This window comes from Clavelina lepadiformis, chromosome 6 (assembly GCF_947623445.1).
Source record: "Clavelina lepadiformis chromosome 6, kaClaLepa1.1, whole genome shotgun sequence".
Lineage (NCBI taxonomy): Eukaryota > Metazoa > Chordata > Ascidiacea > Aplousobranchia > Clavelinidae > Clavelina > Clavelina lepadiformis.
This window is the reverse complement of record NC_135245.1, coordinates 1,371,862-1,389,998: the sequence shown is the minus strand read 5'-3', so window position 1 is coordinate 1,389,998 and position 18,137 is coordinate 1,371,862. Positions and strand designations below refer to the sequence as shown.

Here is an 18,137-nt window from a genome sequence, read left to right as displayed (position 1 = left end):
TGATCCCTGCGACCACATTGGATTCCCTAATGTTTGCAATAGTAGCATATGTCGATGATTTAAAGCCTACATCGTTGCAGCCATAATTTTTTAAGTCCAAAAGAACTTGTTTGCTATCACGTACCAAAAACCGTTAACTGAGCTCGGATGTGGTCGCAAATATTTACTTCATTTGCCTACTAGATGTTTTGTTGCGTGAAGCGGGTGGTGGTGGGAAGAAAAAAAGACGTGGAGGAACTGCGGGTTTATAGTAACTTCGTAAATCAAAGCATAGTCATAATGTACTGGATGTTTGCAAGAGCTCTCCCACGAGGCTAAAGTATTATGGGCGATCATCATTTTAACAGGATTCCAAGTTATAAAGTAAACGAAAGGGCGCTGATTAAGTTTAGATTGTTTGATTAAGCTGTAATAAGCTGCTTGAATTTAAAAATACGTTTCATAAAACGCATATCTAAGAGAGTTTCAACCTTGAAGGCAGTTATAACGCGGAAAAATACGCACTATCCTGAGCAATCAACGCAATAAAAACTGGTTTTTCAAGACGTTCTTCAATTTTTCAGATCTAAGAAAAACGAGTGTTAAAAAGTAAATAGATAACATGCAACTCAAAGTAGCCCTTTCGGTGGAAATCATTCTGACATTGACTGTCTTAATCTTGACAATCGTAAGCGAAGCAACGTCATCTTGGGTTGTAAGTGGTTCTGGCGTTGGCGAGACGTCGTTGGGTTTATGGCAATCTTGTGCCAACGGTAGATGTTTCGCCATCACAGACGCCCCTCCTTTCTTTGAAGCTGTTAGGGCGATGAGCATACTGGCCATTATAAGCCAAGCTCTGGCCCTCTTCGCAATTGGCTACGCTTTTAAGGACCCAAAGTATCACCCTAAGATGTGCACCAGTTTTCTTTCAATGGCAGGTAAAATGTTGATATATAGACACTGTTTATAGAACCTCTTGTTTTGATAACTTAACATACTTTGTAATAACGGATAAGTTTAATATAAGCATAAAACCAAACTAAATAAATTATCTACAGAAGAATTAATTGTAATTCATATACAGTACTTCTACGTCTATGTGGAAAAAATGGAGGAATACTTTTAACTTGAAATGCAAAATTGATTGTTTTTGCAGGTTTGTTCATGGTCATAGCAATGGCTGTATTCACCGGGAAGGCCAGGCTTTCTTCTTACGGCTACTCGTATGTTCTGGGATGGGTGTCAGCCGTCGCAAATGGTTTAGTGTCTATAGTCGTAGGTTGCCTCCATAGATAAGAATGAAAATGCAGGTGTCGACATATCTTTTGCTTTAATTTTTAATCTGGAGTTTCAGCAATAGATGCGCTCAATAAATTTTTGTGATTATTGCCAACAATTTTTGATTATAAGGTGCACAAGATTGATTTTCCGAATGATGAAGATTTTTTTCTAACGTAAAAATAAAAAGTATTGGCGTCGAATACAATTACGTGACTTCGAAACTTTTAACAGAATCTAGTGTGTACTGAGTGGCCTTGATTTCGTATTGCTGTTAATATCTGTTACCTACTTGGCGCTTCAATCAAGACACGTGTTGGCATCTAAACAATTTTATTAATTGTTGACAAATAATGGTATAATGTAAGATTTATATAACCAAAATCGTACTTGTAAACTAATACATGAGTCAAAATCAAAGGCAATCGTCTGTTTCTTTCACAAAATAAATTGCAAAAACTGGAATGCGCGTTTAATTTCAACCCACGGCAGCCATATTACTAGCTTCGTGTGCTTTTTCTTACTACAACTATATTGTATTAAATTGCCGACTTTAATTACCTAACGTTTTGTTTGAAGCAGGGATGAATCGAAACCTGCTCGTAATGATTACGATTTACGATTATGACGTAATCGAATGATCGGTAGTGGCATGACCGTTTTTAAGTGTTTGCACAATCCCAATCTTCACTTTCGGGTTTACTCGTACGTTAACCTTTTGGGCGATATATTCTTATTGCATTTTATCATTTTTATTGCTTCGACCAATTTAGGTGGGCTAGTTTAGTTTTCCGTAACCGCAGCCACGAAAATATTTTTATTTAATTAAATTTCAACTTATAATCAAGTTGTTTTTATCTTATGCTAATAGTGGTTGCCCTGCCAACGTAAATACATTCTTTAAGCAAGATTTCATTCCTACCATTGCTCAAACGAAAACGTGCGGTGTGTAAAGGAATTAATCAACCAACAACTATATGGAAATATAAGAGAAAGTATAAGTGACGTAATAATTTATTGTTCAATCGATAACACTGGCCTGCATTTTTCAACTTCAAAATTTTTTTTTCACTAAAAACATGCAAACATAGCTAATTTTGGGGCGCTGATTCCGAATCTGTGGTCCTTTTTATTCTAGCACATCAGGTTTTTGAGATAACTGTTACACGTGATATAGCGTTTTTGGTGAATAATCGCAAATAACGTAAGGTGTACAACAAGCTTGACTCGAAAAAATTCACAGTTTGCACAGAATTGTTACACATCTTTGTCTTCTTATGATAAAACAATAAAGATTTTTGAAATATGACAGCAATAGCCATGCAATCCAGTAAAATGATTATTATTGAAAGCACAGCGGTTCACTACCTCGGTATCTATTTTATTGAAAATGCGTGTCTACCTGATTTTCTCACATATTTAGTAGAGTCTTCTCTTTTAAGACACCAGCAGTAGTCAGCAATCATGCTGACATTCCACTTACCCTGATAGCGTTCCTCTATCACCATTTTCGCGCGGTGAAAACGTTCACCTTGTTCCTCACTAAACGTCCCACAGTTATTTGGGAAGTAGTCTAGGTGGGAGGGTAAAAAGTGCATTTTGATGCTCATCCTACCCCAAGTTTTTGAAAGGCATCGAGCATATCTGTAACAAGCTGTTTGTAATTGGAGGCTCTGTTATTTCCATGGAACTGCTGGATAAAAGCTTTTAACCCCTTCCAGGCTTGCAATTCCGTTATAGACTTTTTTTTCGAAATCTTCATCCTTCAACAGTTCTCTGATTTGAGGTCCAGTGAAAATACCTGCTTGCAGCTTAGCTTCGGATAAAGACGAAAACTTTTCTTGCAGGTACCTAAATCCTTCTCCGTATTTGTCCATATCTTTCACAAAGTTTTTCATGCACTCAAACTTGATGTGCAAGGGCGGTAAAAAAACTTTTGCTGGAGCAACAAGAGGATGTGCCTTTACATTCTTAGATCCTGGCAGAAACTCATCTCTTGCTGGCCACTATTTCCGAGTAAAGTGGGAAGTATCCGCCCTACTGTCCCAGAGATAAAGAAAACAGGGAAATTTAGTGTAGTATAGTATGAGAGCTACAACTTTTAAATCACCACATATCAACCAGTTATGCTCTTGGTACTTTATCATTTGCAAAAGAGTTTCTGTGTTTTCATACGTTTCTGGCATATCAGTAGAATGTGCAACAGGTACTGATGGCACAGTTTGCCCATTGTACCACAACACAGCTTTCATGCTCGTCTTCCAAGAATCTATGAACAGTCTCCAATATTCTGCTGAATATGATATCCCAAATGTTTCAACTAAACCCTGAACATTCTTCCAATAAACCAGAGTATTTTCTTTACTAAAAAATTCTGTAAATTTTTTCTCTCTGTGGCGGTACCACGCAAAACTTGTACCCTTTTCTAGAAGATTCTTTTTCTTTAATCTTGACACTAGAAGTTGTGCACATACTTTTGAAAGATATAACTCTCTTGTGAGATCATTCAGCTGAGTTTGTGAACACAGCTCTGGAGAGTCATCGTTTATTCCTTCCTGATAGTGCTCTCCATCACCTGCACTTCTTTCAGATTCTGAGGAGCTTTGCATCTCTGTTAGAGGATTCGGCACAGGAATTTTATCACAATGTGGTACAGACCTCAATGCTGACTTTAAATTAGGGTACTTGATATTGGATTTGTTTCTTCTGTTAAACCCTTTAATACACCATACAAAAATAACAGTCATTTCGATAGTTTTTTTGCTCCCTACATACCGTATAGGGACGCCAAAGGGAAGGCTCTTGAGTTTTTTCTGGTACCACATACGTAGCTTTGATGCACATACGTAGCTCGTTGTGATAACAAAATTTATCTTGACAAATTATATCCTTTTGACAAAAAAGTGGGTAGTAAAACGTAAAAGCGAAAAATTATGCGGTTTTTCGACCGTAACTTTAAAACCTGATGTGACAGGCCAAAAAGGATGGCATTTTTTAAATCAGCGCACCAAAATTAGCTAGAAAACGTTGGCATCATACAGAATAAAATTTTCATGCAGACCAGAGTAATCGATATTCAACGCGCAGTCAAAGGTTTCGAATTTCATTTTACCGCTATAGCAAATGACTGCGTTTCGTTAACGCTAGTTATAGTGTTTCAAGAAATGGGATCAACCCTCAATGCATGTCAATCAATTTTGAATTGACAGTTTCAATCAATCGTATACATTTGTTAAGGTATTGCTTGTAAGTATACCAGCGTTGAAAGCTTTTATGTCTCTAAGATTGGTTATTGAGCATTTTGGTATCGCATTTTTTCACATGTTGCACTTTTTCAGTTGAATACAGAAACCATCTAAGTATAAACCCAAATCATGTAACTCAAAGTAGTTCTTCCAGTGGAGATGCTTCTCACACTGGATGTCTTAAACATTACTGATGTAATCACATCGACTCCACACTAGGTTGTACATAGATTATAGATAGGTCTTAGAACCTTCTCTGAATCGACTGGTTTACGTAAAGTCTGTAACAACAGTGTAGGCTAGATGCCAAATATTTGACATTCTATCTGAATAGGGTAAGTTTGTCAGAGACTTTAGTACCGATAATTCTTATTGACCCACTCATTCGCCTATGCATTGGCGGTGAGTACCATCAGGCACACACACACACGAACACCATTACAAAATAAAATCTTCTTCTGGAAGAAGGAAGTTTGGAGAGCGATGGTTATTATAAGCCAAAGTCTTGCCTTTTGCGATTGTCTTTGCTTTCAGAAACCCGAAAGATTTGCATCATGGCAGTTTTCTGATGCTAGTACACAAAGTTATACAAGAATAGTTTGTAAAAGTCCTTATGTTATGATATCTTGTTCCCTTAGCTGAAGACACAAACATTTTGTTTATCTATATACTTGGAATAGGCTGTTATACTGTATGCTAATAGCCTATAATCACTTAATCTGAGGCAGACAAGCTGATAAAACACATAGGCCTATATTTTATTTTTTGATAATTTTTAACAACAATTTCCAAATGTTTTAATTGCGACCTGAAATAAACTATTATCCGTTTTTGTTATACGCAAGCTGGCTATACAAACAAGCTTTAATTAGCCTGGCGTAAATACATCCTGCATATTCGGTTAAATATTAACTTCAAACAACTTTGCTGTATACCGGTTACGGATAGTAAAGTACTTTAAAACGTCAAGAAAAAATGTCAGCATAAAACCAGATGAGGTGTAAAGCTACGTTCATTCTTCAATTGAGCCAAGTTAGTTTTGTGCTTATGCAGTAAAGGGGATTTAAAGTTCACGTTATATGTTTATTTACTCTTATTATTTAGTGCTTTTTTAAAATAAATCAAAGAGCATTTAAACCAGGTAAAGTTTGGGTGAAAAGTTGATTTATTTAATTTCCTATAGGTTGTGTAGGACACGGAATTTCTTAAATTAATATCAAAGCACTGCGTTTGAAATGAATCCGACCCAACAGCTTCAAGTAACAGTTGTTCTGATTTCCGTTTCCCTCATCCTAGCTATCGTTTCCCAAGCAACAGCAGCTTGGGCGCATTCCTCTTACGACAACTCTTCAATTGGTCTGTGGCAACTTTGTCTCAGTAATATATGTCGCTCATTCTGGGACCTGGGGCTCAAAGAAGCAGCTTATGTCGACGCTGTCCGAGCCTTTAGTATAATGTCCATGATATTCCAATGCACAGCCTTGGCCCTCACTCTCATGGCATTTAAGAACCAGTCCGGTAACCACCGCAGAAACACATCGTCCGTTATGATGTCAGCAGGTAGCCCATTCTTAAACTCGTGATTTTAAATTTGATTTTTGACGCAAACTCTTAAATTTATTTGTGACGACATACCTACATAGTGACTACTTAGTGACCTACTTTACATCACCTATAAAAGGTCATTTCCAATAGCAGTCACCCATTTGCAGAAGTTTCGAGTTAACATATAGCTTAGGCTGCCACTGTTTCACCGGAAAAAATCGTACGTTCGAAGTTATTTTTCACAGTTTCTTGTTAACCTAATTCAAATGTTATAACATAGTAACCTAAACCTAACTTAAATTCACCTTCTAATGTATAGATCACAGTAGATCACACCCAAATATAACCTTAAACAGCTAAAGTCAACTTTTTGCATACCCATTCTCCTCACCTAAGCGCCTATCTTTAACAACAGGCTACGCGTGGTCTACTTACGATAAAACGCTCACTTTGTAAAACTAATAATATTTATATTTAATTATTTAAGTATATTTAAGTTACAATTGCATGTAAGTATATTATTGACTGGTGTATACTGTATACTTTTTTCAGGTGTCTTTATGTTCATCGCAATGATCGTTTTTTCCACCAAATACCACTTGTCTTTCTCCGTCAGTTTCGGTTATTCCTTCTACTTGGGGTGGATCAACTTCGCTTTTTCTTTTTTGATCGCTGGGTTCATTTATTGTTTCAAGGAACGAAACCCACCCGTATATCCTGTCCCTGAATAGATTGAAAGTTCTATTTGTGTGTAGACAGATAGTATTATGTTTCCACAGTAATTAAAACGACGTTAAAGAATTATGTAAATAATTCCATGAATCGTTCAATAAAACCTATTATGTTCAAACAAATTGGTGTTCAGCAGATGGAAAACCACTACATCCAAGCACAGATTGTTACAGCAAAGTTATATTGTTCCGTTGTTTATACAACTCGTTTGCGTTAGCTGCGTTGTTGAGAATATTATCAAAGCTTTACTTGGTGGTAAATGATTAACGTGGATGTCGCTCAATGTATTCAAGTATTGTATAAATCAAATAGATTGCAACCAGCCCAATGCATTTATACAAACCAAGGAGCATTATGCACAGGTTGGTTGCGTTAGAGTGAAAGTAATGTGGCAGTTTTGTTGTATTCAACAGGCCGCTGCTTGTGTAAGATAGCTGTAAGATTCGAATCGGTTTTCTTCTAAAACTTTTAAATAATAACTAAACTGTTGTTATTCAACATTTTATTAAAAAATCATCACAACGAAACAAGCAGCGGAACAGTTTATTCATGCAGCAACAAGCATTATATCATACATCAGCATTATAGAGCTAACTATAGCTTATTCCGCAACAAGTTGTTCCATGAATGGAACAGTATATACAAGTCAACTGCCATATTGCCATCATCATCATCAAAGGTTTGTCGGTTAGAAAGTTACGACTCATAAACAAAGACTAAGTGAAAGTGTTTTCAGAAAAGTGAAACTGTTGTGTTTTCAATGGAGAAATAGATATTTTTCGATGGAAACTTTATCAGTCTAAGCATGATGAAGTGCAGGTGCGGCCAGCTTTTACAGTGCAGCAAACAAAGCAAATTTATGGGCAATTTAGCAATTTATGTAATTTATTAAAAGTTTTTGATAGTTGTTTTGTCTTCATCCAGCATTTCGGGATTTTGTTAAATGGGTCATTGTGCACTTTTCCTTTAAACATGAATCAAAATTTTCTACTCTCCTTTGAGATATTTTTCATCACGTGCTCTGTGACACTCTCACTCGTCTCTTTCGTCACGACTGACTGGATTCATAAATCACATGACAAGATGTCACAAGGTTTATGGGAAGTTTGCGTCAGCCATCTTTGCAGGTCGTTTTCAACAATTGGAATCAAAGAACCTCCTTATATTCAAGCAGTCCGGGCTTTCATTATAATGTCGATGGTGGGCCAAGCGATGTCGACTTGTTCGATAATTTACGCTTTTTCCAACAAAAGTTATCATCGAAAACTTACCACGGCTCTGCTGCTATGGTCAGGTCAGAGCTAAAACCACGTCAGGAGAAAAAAATTACGGTTTTTTTTACATAAATATCTTTCTTTGACAAATGCCGTTTGCTGCTAGGTGTTATAGGCCTATATGTGTTATATACCCTATATAGTGAGATGCCCCTATATATTTACTGTATGTCCCCAGTTTCGGGATGTTTTAATCAAAGTCTAATTTTAAAATGTTTCATTCCACAGGAATCTGCACCTTGGTTGCCATGGCAGCGTACATCATAAACATGACGTCATCCGAATCAGGATTCGAGTTTGGTTTTTCTTTTATTCTGGGCTGGTTGCCGGCTGGCCTGTGCTTTGCCCTGGCTGTCTTCACTGCAATAGCTCATCGACCACAGAGGGAAGATTTACTTATTGGCGCTTACACGTGACTTGAACCAATGTACCAGTGATGTAACAGTGTCATTTATTGCGTTTATGGTTATAGCAAATTGTCTGAAAGTTTTTTTCGTTGGAAACAGCTTGCCACATACTGTAAAGTTGAAGTTTTTATTACAATGTCTTATATGATAATAATGATGGCCGCCTCTCAGTACACCTGTCGAAGCAAGCGTCATCTTATATCTTGCATTTTTATTACTGAAAATAATAATGATACTTGTTACAATGTAGCAAGTTTTGAAAATGAAACAATTTCAAATATGAATATTTCAAATTTTTTGATCATGTAATATTTCAAAAGTGTAAGATCTGTTCTTATCTGTCATATAGCTTATAAAATATATCAGCTATATTGCTGTGTATATTTTTGTCATTACAAAACGAACGTGTTATCATCTTTGTATACATATTGATGTTTTGAAAAGTCAAATAGATTCAATATTTGGCTTAAGATATCGAGCACAAAACATTGCCGAAACTTTTGTAATCTTAAATCGGTGAACAAAATGTTTGCAAAATTAATTTTCGTCAAAATTTATCAGTTGAAAAATGTTTGTACTTATTCTATAAAGTGGGCAACGCATCGCAATGGTCTCAAGTTGTCGCAGCGTCTCCAGCAAGCAAATGGTGAAGTTTATAAAATATGTTGATGATTTTCATGTGTTTGTTTGCCACAATTTTAACGTCAAAAACCGGAATGCAACTAAAAATAATTTTAAATTTGTGTACGGAAGCATTGAACCCTTTAAACGGACATTGTTGTTCTAAAATAACTTTTGAACTTTGCAACTGTTGATTTATTTGTATACGTAAGCTATGACATCAGTTTAAATTTCGACCCAGATACAGTTCTTTTATGGCTGCATTTAATTCAAATTACATGTTTTTATATCGGCTACGAGATATGGCTGAGTCATTGTCAACTAAAGTATTAGAACAGACGTTTCTCTTAGCAAAATTACGGAATAGTTACGACAAAAATGACAGGAATATTCATATTTGCCGTTAAGCCGAAGCGAGTGGAAAAATAATTCGAAGAACTCCGACTTTAAAGGCAATAAATTCGACGGATAAAAATTTCTAAAGGTTAAAATAAAAATGGAAAATTTTAGAAAAAATTTTCTTGCGCGCATTTGATATCAACTCATAAGGCTTTCGATATCCTAATTACAGTATAGAAGAGCAACTGCTGCAACTGTTTCACCGGGAAAACATTGTGCATTCGAAACTATTTTTAACCGTTTTTTGTTAGCCTAAGTTAAATGTTACAAAATAGTATCGTAAACGAAACCTAAATCCACCTTTTAATCTAAATATAACTCTAATAAAGCCTTATACAGGTTCAGCCAACTTTTTGCACACCCATTCTCCTAACCGCCTATCTTTAACGACAGGCTGCGTGACCTACACACGGTGAAATAGTCACTTCGTAGAAGATAGCAAAGTCATACTTGGGAATCTAACAGAAGCCACATAACATGGAAATTATAAACTTGAACGAACTCAAATCAGCAAATCGTAAAGAGAGCGACAGAGTGTTATAGAGCTTAGAGTAAAGTGTATTTGACGTAAACCTAGTCGAGTCACCACGTTTCGCGTCGTTGCGTAAAGTCCTCGCTCCACTGAATCAAGTCGAGTTATAGGAGAAAACGACAACTTGCCCGGCCTTATACTTAATTTAGTTTCTTGTTATTGTGGTTCATATTTTTAGTTGTGTGCGAGGAAATAATCACCAAAGCAGAAGCGATAAGTCACTTTTAAAAAATAATCTGATTTTAAATCGTGCGTCATCTGTTTTGGTACGTCCCGATTTTACAACTATGCTTTGAATGGCGCTTTTATTTACATTATGACGCATTTAAGACTCGTCTAGTTGCAAAGTGTGAGCACTGAAAAGGAAAAAAGGAGAACATGAAGTCAACGCGCTTCGATAAAATTACTCAATTTCTCTCAATTTCTCAATTTTTCCATGAAACTTTCCCAGTTACTGGTCGATTTCCAGTGACATGATGAAAATTTGCAATAACAATAAGACACAGCACATGTTTTTTTCTGTTGCTAACTTTAATAATAGCCCCAGTTTGACAGCAAGTGCAAAAATAGGTAAAAGGATCAATAATGTCGAAGTGCAAGAGGCGGGTTAAACACTTTGCGATTACTTCAGAAAACGTAAATACGCAAAAGTTTAATAAAACTTTAAGATAAATCAGATCGCGTAGAAGATGTTAAAAAAGAAAAAAGTCATCTTCGACATTCCATTTGGCTTCGAGGCTTCAAGTTTGACTTCAAGGTAAAGAAGTAAAATCGGCAAAATATACTCCCAAATGTTATTTACAATTTTTATTTGTTTGCGTAGGAGCTTTTTCTCTCTTTTTTCACCACCTCCTAATCCACATCAACCGCCACCATCGCCGCCACATTCACCTCCTCCTCCTCCGCACGCTCCTCCTCCTCCACCCCCGCCATCACATCCTCCCGATCCACCGAAATCTCCACCTCCATAACCGCCGCCACCACCATAACCGCCACCACCACCATAACCGCCACGACTGTAAGGACGTACACTTCCGGTTGAAGCAGACTTCCTGTTTAAAGACATCACTGTCCAGAGAGATACGAAAAAACTGAGCCCGGCCGAAACCCAGCCAATGTAGAATGAATAACCGGCCCCTCCTTCCCCTATCTTGCCAAACATGTGCCCGGTAAAGATAAACACTCCGATAAGCTGTAGGAAGCCTGCAAATAAGACAGAGTATATAGATGTGATTAAAGTTACATAAAACCAGTTCTACAAATCGGTAAAATCTAGATGTATTACTTTGACCCAGTCAAGACTGGCTGTTAGTATTTTGTACAAGGGTATCGACCTGCTGACAAAAACACCCAACTAAAAGCTTTGTAATGGTTCCATATCGGCAGTAATCCTGATGCAACGAGGAAGGGAATTACTGAGGTTAAAATCCATCGAGTAGCTTCTATTATTGCTGGAGATTTTGGACCATCTGCGTCATGAACGAGATCATTCCAATCCGGGGATGGAAAGTCGTAGCAGTTTGAGATGTTGCTTTCCTTCAGGCATATTTTCCACAAACCCAAAGTGGCTTTAACGATATTTTCTGAATCTTTTTCATATTTTATATCCAAATAGGCCCATTCTGGTGTCGCCAAAGATATTACTTCCAAAGTCAAGATGACAAAGATTGTGGGGAGAAAAAATATAATTTTAGATTTGTCTTTCATGATGAATCAAAAAAATTTATTCACTTGCAAGATCTGTGAAATAAAACAAATAAAAGTGTCTAAGAAGCAGAAAATCGTTAAAGCAAGATACCTTTACCAACCTTATCTACACTCTGTGTGGCCCACCCCGCACACAATCACAGCAAAACGTGGCCTACAGTTGCACTGATTGCTGTAGAAACTTGAAATTTGGTGACTTTTCCTAAAAAAGGTTCAGTTATCTTTCCAGGTTTGTTTTATAAAGTTTGATTTTGTAATTTTTGAAATATTGTCATATTTTCATAATTTTGCTCTCTCTCCGCATTGAAGCGTTTCGTTTTTGTTTACTCATTTACGCACCACTAACTCGACTAACTATTTTCTTGCGTTCTCTTCTCGCGGTCAGCTGGTTTTCCGCGCAGCGTGACGCGGCGTAACAAGAAAAACTTCTAGAAATGTATCACTTGTAGAAATACTTAATTTACACTGAATGTACTTTCTTTAGTTTTACAATTATGATGTATACAGGAAGCAAGATGTTTTTGCTACTAACCTGTAAAAATCCGATTAGTTTACAATATAGGATATTGTAAACAACATACAACATAGGATAATATAGTTTTCGAGTAATTACCGATTGAAAATTTGTGCGCAGTGTCGGCCACACATAGTTAAAATAGTAATGTCGCGCACCCGGTTTAGATAGGGTAGCGTCAATCATATAGAATACATTGCCAGCAGTATTTAGATCCATAGTTTACAACTGACTGTCCGTTACTTTCCATCCTTCTTAGCTGTATCATCTGACACAAGCTTCACTTACTGGGTCTAACTTTTCACTCGTCACTTTCAGACGCGAACTTTTCACAGCGAGAAAAATATAATGATAAGCAGAATGCGATGAGTCACTTCCACTTTACTTCGTTTACAACCTTCGTGTCTTTACCTATTTTCGACACATGTGAATGTTGTTTTGACACTAGGCAAGTATTCGCTTTGTGACGTATCTCACTCGCTAAATTGGCCGCGTCAATATTAGTAGCGCAAAAAGGTAGCACAAATGACGTCACTGTGTTTTGACGTAGTCGAAACATTTGTTTACGATGTTTTCCGTTTCAGTAGTCGTAAGTCAGAGTTATTTCTCTCAGTGAGTTTACTTTTAGTCCAGGCTTAAACAACAGTCCTATACATTATTGATCATCTTTCAGTCTACTCTGACTGGTAGATTTGAAACTTTTGTTGAATTTTATTCAATTATACCGAGATATATAGATCACCACACTCGCCCTTTACTTCTGCATCTCACAGTTCTACTGCATTTAAGTATAATTTTTCGTTTAGAAATATAAATTTAATAAACCTCTCCCCAGAGTGGGCCCAAAATGGCACATACAGTTGCATCGTTTCCATTCTTGTCTTTAACAATGAGTTTATGGAAATACCAAAAAATTATATAACAGAGGCCAGTTACAGAAACCTATAACCCCTGTTTTTGTTGATAGAGATTCTAGGTTCTTCCAGCTTCATAGACAACAAATTTAAATAACTAACAAAATTCAGCATCCACCGAGATATTTAAATAAATTCTCCTTAAGGATCTACTTGAAGGAAAGCAGCTGAAAGGGTTTGAACACTTTCACAGTTTATTTAAGATAAATAAGCAAATCTCAATTGTTCATTAAACAAAAATTACCAGTCTTACAACAACCGGATTTTCATAAGGTGGCAGAAAAATGCTTTGTCATTCGATTCGGATAAAAATATGTACGTGATGAGACCTACTATTTTGCGAGAAAACTAATTTTAATTACATCATATATATCGTGAACGTTTTATAAACCGTTTCCAAATCATGGCAAGCAAGGACAGAATAGAAGATACACTTGCGCAGCATGCAAAGCTACAATAACGCACAATACATATGGACGCATTAACAGAACTTAGGTTGTTGTTTTGTTTTTTCACAGTGGTTTGAATTCGCAATATCTATTCACTATTGCAAGACGCACAATACATATTTTGGCGGGTCGATATATTTGCTGAATCTCTTCATTACGTCACAGGCACGAAGAAGAATGCTAAAGTTTTTGTTCATAACACCAGTCCGAGAAGCATCTGTAATCAATCAATAAACTTTTTCTTGTTTCTTGCAAGTTTTGTTACATTCCACCACCTCCTCCGCCATCTCCCCCACACCCTCCTCCTCCTCCTCCTCCACCACCACCACCTCCTCCTCCACCACCACCACCATCTCCTCCTCCTCCTCCTCCACCACCACCATCTCCTCCTCCTCCTCCTCCACCACCACATCCTCCTCCAGTACCACCATCTCCTCCACCACCATGACCTCCTCCAAAACCTTCACCACCACGACCTACTCCTCCTCCACAACCGTCACCTTCGCCTCCAGCTCCTTCGATATTAGCGTAAGCACTTCCCATCTCGTGTTCTTCTTCTGTGCATTGAGCATCGCTTTCTTCCTCATTTCCACTTCTCTTTAATCTCATACTACGATCACGATCATCTATATCTTGTGCTGCTCGGTTCACAAAAGTGCTTCCTCCAGGCCGATGGAGGTTGTAGACCCCAGCACTTTCTCCACTTCTAGCGTAGGATCTCTCGCGCGCCAAATTTGCATCGTCTTGTCTGCTATAAAGAAATAGTCCGGCAACGCCACCGAAATAACTGAGCAATACAGAGACCCAACCGAGGAAATAGGAATAACCAAGATCGTTGTTGAAAATCCCAATCGCATAAATAGCAAGACCAACCATTTCCAAGGCTCCTGCATAATAAGTTAAAATGAAAATCAGCAAGTTTTAAGTTAAAGAGGAAAATCTTTCCGGGCGTCTACGTCGATTGATTTAAAAATCATAACCTAATCACAAAACATAAGGACGCAGAGTCAGTTAATTCGATACTGTACTAACCTGATATAACAAGAATGACGCCAGAAACTCGGAAACGTTTTGTCAAAGCGAGGACGGCGGATATTACCTGACAAATTATCCCAACAAAAAGAAATGATCTTACTATTTGTATTAAGGGTGTCGCATCCAAATCCATACAAGAATTATTTTCACAAGTTTGCCAAAGTCCTGAATACACATCACTTCTGGCATACCAGGACGGTGTTGCTATGGAGACCACGCTTAAAACCAGGCAAACAGTAACTAAGCAGAAATAGCCCAACCGTTTGGTGTTGTCGTCCATTTTTAAGCTTTAACAGAAAAAGAAATCTAATAAAAGCATTTCAGCAGGTCTACATCAAAGCAAGACTCCTTGGGGTCTAACTAACACTGCATCCTGATTCATCTCAACTGCAGTAAATACAATTTATTTCAACGCTATACGAGTTAACCGTAACAGCAGAGTCTACGCTACTATACAGTATGGACGACACGCAATTGTACGACAGGGATAGGCCATTTAGGGAACTTGAAACCATCCTGTGTTGGGGAACACTTTTATTTTGCCGGCGTCGTCAACAAAAGAGTTTGAAACCTTATACTCGATACAAATCAAATTCTCTGTAAAAAGCTGTTAGGGGTAAGAAGCTAATACAGCTACAATACATTGGCATGATCCAGTAATTGCAACTAATTCACTCAGTGCAACTACAAACGTTTGGTATAGAAAAAAAACGTTTTCAATAAAAAATCTCCTAAATCGAAACCTGTAATCTTCGAGACAGTAGCAAAAAGTTGATAGGTGATGTCATGTTAATCGAATATAATCGTCTTTATTTATAAATCAGAGGAAGACCTTAAATTTAATTTGATATTGTTCGGGTTTATTTTTTTCCAACATTTGACATCATATAAATTCTTTTTTATGTATTTTCTTGATATTTGTAATAGGTTGACAGCAGATGTGTTGACTTAATCGCATATGTCGGCATGAAACGGAGGGGATTCAACCTGCAAGTCCCGTGATTGTCAAACCAAAGATTCATGATGTTCAATGTGTTAATAATTAATCAGTCAAACAAATATTGCTAGCAAATGCGCAGAACTATAGCTTACCATAGTTTTGTTGAGAAACTTTGTCGCGAAAGCCGCGAAGTGAGTAGGCTAATATTCCCTCACCAAGGTGGCAGAGCTAAGATAATGGGTCAACTTGGAGTAAAAAAATACGAACAACAACAGGAAAGCTTCTTATAGAGAAAAGTTCTAGGCTTGGGGTGTGGATCATGATCCAGCCTATTTCACATGAAGCTGCCTACTTAACCTAGCCTACTTCACATGATGCTTTTGAAAAGAATATGTTGTCGTTAGAGAGTCGCTGTTCTTCTCACTTGCACATTCTACAGGAGCCAGCGTTCCCATTAACATAGGGCCAAAAACGGGTAAAAAATTTACAAAAAAAAACAAGATGGATGAGAAGACGGTTTTGCACAGCGGGCTGTTTTTAATTACTTGCTTGCTGGCGTTGACTATTGCATCTTTGGCAACAGAAGATTGGAAACACGACGAAGAGATGTCAGTCGGACTTTGGGAAATTTGCGACAAAATTGAATGCTCTTCGCACTCGCAAAGTGGATTCGAAGTAACCGGTCTCCTTGAGGCTGTTAGAGCTTTACTAATTATTTCAGTAATTTTCCAAGTCATCTCCTGGTTGGCTCTGTTTCGTAATCTCAATGAACCAAGTCTTAGTCAACGTTTAACTACTTTCTGTCTTGCCATTGCGGGTAAGTTATATTTAGGATAAGTTGTCTTGTAGCTTTCACTAGCTGAACAAAGCTTTGATGAAAATGCGTTTCAGACTAGATTCTAATGCCTCCGTGTGTTTAGGTTGTTGTACTGGGTTAGCAATGATCATTTTCACAATCGGATTTCAATGGAAATCTCCTTCGGATTACGGATTTTCATATATTTTAGGATGGTTTTCACCAATTCTTAGCTACGGTGTTGCCACTTTTCTGACTTACTATTTACGGCTTCATATTCGACAGAATTATGAAGCTATGTAAATTGTGTGCTGTATATTTTAAATATATTGCTTTGTGTTATATTTATTTATATTTGTATTTTTTGATGACTTTAACCCGTATAAGAATCGTTATGGCATATGATTATGAATAAGAGGGACAGATCTATGACAAAAAGTTTCTAATGACTTTGTGATATTTGTCCAATAAAAACCTTTTCAATTAATTAGGTCTATTCTGTAGCGCCTCGAGCGCTGGTCGCCACAAGTCATAGACACCTTAAATAGAAGGACTGGTAACTTCTATGCTCGGTATCTGGAACTTGGGTCCCAAGTTGGAACTTGGGTCCCATCATAATTTGTGTCAAATACATGGTAAAACCTTCATTCTGGTGTCTCTTGGGGGGTTTTGAAGGGTGAGGAATTACTTTTTCATACTTTTAACCTTCTACAAGGTCATCTGAAGGTCATCTAAAGGTCAAATCACGAAAAAATAGTCCAAAATCACTCAAAATATTGCATATTTTCCCACTTAAACAACTGAAACACACAGTATGTTCCCCTGTGACTGAATTAAAATGTATTCATGGACAGTTTAGCCTGAATATTTCAACACGAACAATGAAATTTGTGAAACAACAATGAAAAACAACAACAAACAACAATGAAATTTGTGAAACAACTATGAAAAACAACAACAAACAACAATGAAATTTGTAGAAATGAGTAATCAAAATACTTGTTGGCATACTAAAGATACTTGTTCAGTTTTTAGTAGAGAGTTTTTCTTTTCTTCTCAAACAGCCGAGTTGTCTTTCTTTGTCACTGTTGTCAAGCACAAATGCTTTCAAAAGAATGTTTGATAAAGTAAGACATGCTCCTTGAATTACAACCATTGGACTATCAATACGACGCAAAGCATGGCTGAGATGAGCTCGGCAGCAATGCAAGTTGCACTTACCAAACAGTTTATAGGCTGAGTGTACAAAATGTACTGTTGAGAGTAGAGGTACAGTTAGTCCACCTCTATTTAAGTTTGTGAGAAACTCCGAATTAATCCGATGGTCGTCATCATTTTCAGTTTCGATACACAAGATATTAGCTGGATATTTGTGTTCCAAATATCCAGCTAGAAAAATACATTTATGCTTGACACTGTCATTAGATTGCACTAGGTCTTCAGTGTCAGCAATGGTGATGTCAAATTGATCATCATCAATGCAAATGTTAGAGGTGCAAGGCACATCATGAGACTCGCACGGAGTTGACTCATATTTTAAAAGTGCATGGAGATTTTTGGTTTTTGCAGCTGCCTTGATATCTACAATGTCAATATAGAAATTACCTCCACTGCGTTGTCTGGCTTGACCAAAGAACTTTTCAAGGGCCTCATCAGCAAACACACCAGGTAGAACGTAGATGAAGTTGTGCTGAGTCAGTAGCAACTCTGCGGCTTCGATGTTGGCTCTTGTAGACACTACAAATGCTTCTGCAGTTTGATTAGTAAGCT

The 18,137-nt window shown here is 37.3% G+C and overlaps 6 protein-coding genes across 6 annotated transcripts; 4 read left to right on the top strand and 2 right to left on the bottom strand.

The window, feature by feature from the left end:
- The first annotated feature begins 563 nt into the window (after positions 1–563).
- On the top strand, positions 564–1,465 carry LOC143463082 (lens fiber membrane intrinsic protein-like). The gene is made up of 2 exons (XM_076961452.1): positions 564–917; positions 1,136–1,465. Exons 1-2 carry the CDS (start codon positions 602–604, stop codon positions 1,273–1,275), a joined length of 456 nt encoding a protein of 151 aa, XP_076817567.1. The 5' UTR covers positions 564–601; the 3' UTR covers positions 1,276–1,465.
- A 139-nt stretch (positions 1,466–1,604) lies between these two features.
- LOC143463081 (epithelial membrane protein 1-like) lies at positions 1,605–6,895 on the top strand. Its single transcript, XM_076961451.1, has 2 exons — positions 1,605–6,062; positions 6,600–6,895. The coding sequence occupies exons 1-2, from the start codon at positions 5,738–5,740 to the stop codon at positions 6,776–6,778; spliced, it is 504 nt and encodes a 167-aa protein (XP_076817566.1). The 5' UTR covers positions 1,605–5,737; the 3' UTR covers positions 6,779–6,895.
- Positions 6,896–7,261: 366 nt separating this feature from the next.
- On the top strand, positions 7,262–9,380 carry LOC143462397 (epithelial membrane protein 1-like). Its single transcript, XM_076960551.1, has 2 exons — positions 7,262–8,073; positions 8,282–9,380. Exons 1-2 carry the CDS (start codon positions 7,752–7,754, stop codon positions 8,467–8,469), a joined length of 510 nt encoding a protein of 169 aa, XP_076816666.1. The 5' UTR covers positions 7,262–7,751; the 3' UTR covers positions 8,470–9,380.
- An 80-nt stretch (positions 9,381–9,460) lies between these two features.
- On the bottom strand, positions 9,461–12,535 carry LOC143463487 (uncharacterized). The gene is made up of 2 exons (XM_076961969.1): positions 11,347–12,535; positions 9,461–11,215 (listed from the first exon to the last, which is right to left on the bottom strand). Exons 1-2 carry the CDS (start codon positions 11,717–11,719, stop codon positions 10,875–10,877), a joined length of 714 nt encoding a protein of 237 aa, XP_076818084.1. The 5' UTR covers positions 11,720–12,535; the 3' UTR covers positions 9,461–10,874.
- Positions 12,536–13,857: 1,322 nt separating this feature from the next.
- Positions 13,858–15,141, bottom strand: LOC143462106 (uncharacterized). Its single transcript, XM_076960149.1, has 2 exons — positions 14,629–15,141; positions 13,858–14,483 (listed from the first exon to the last, which is right to left on the bottom strand). The coding sequence occupies exons 1-2, from the start codon at positions 14,909–14,911 to the stop codon at positions 13,858–13,860; spliced, it is 909 nt and encodes a 302-aa protein (XP_076816264.1). The 5' UTR covers positions 14,912–15,141.
- A 428-nt stretch (positions 15,142–15,569) lies between these two features.
- LOC143461971 (peripheral myelin protein 22-like) lies at positions 15,570–16,854 on the top strand. Its single transcript, XM_076959938.1, has 2 exons — positions 15,570–16,388; positions 16,492–16,854. The coding sequence occupies exons 1-2, from the start codon at positions 16,073–16,075 to the stop codon at positions 16,668–16,670; spliced, it is 495 nt and encodes a 164-aa protein (XP_076816053.1). The 5' UTR covers positions 15,570–16,072; the 3' UTR covers positions 16,671–16,854.
- Positions 16,855–18,137: the final 1,283 nt, after the last annotated feature.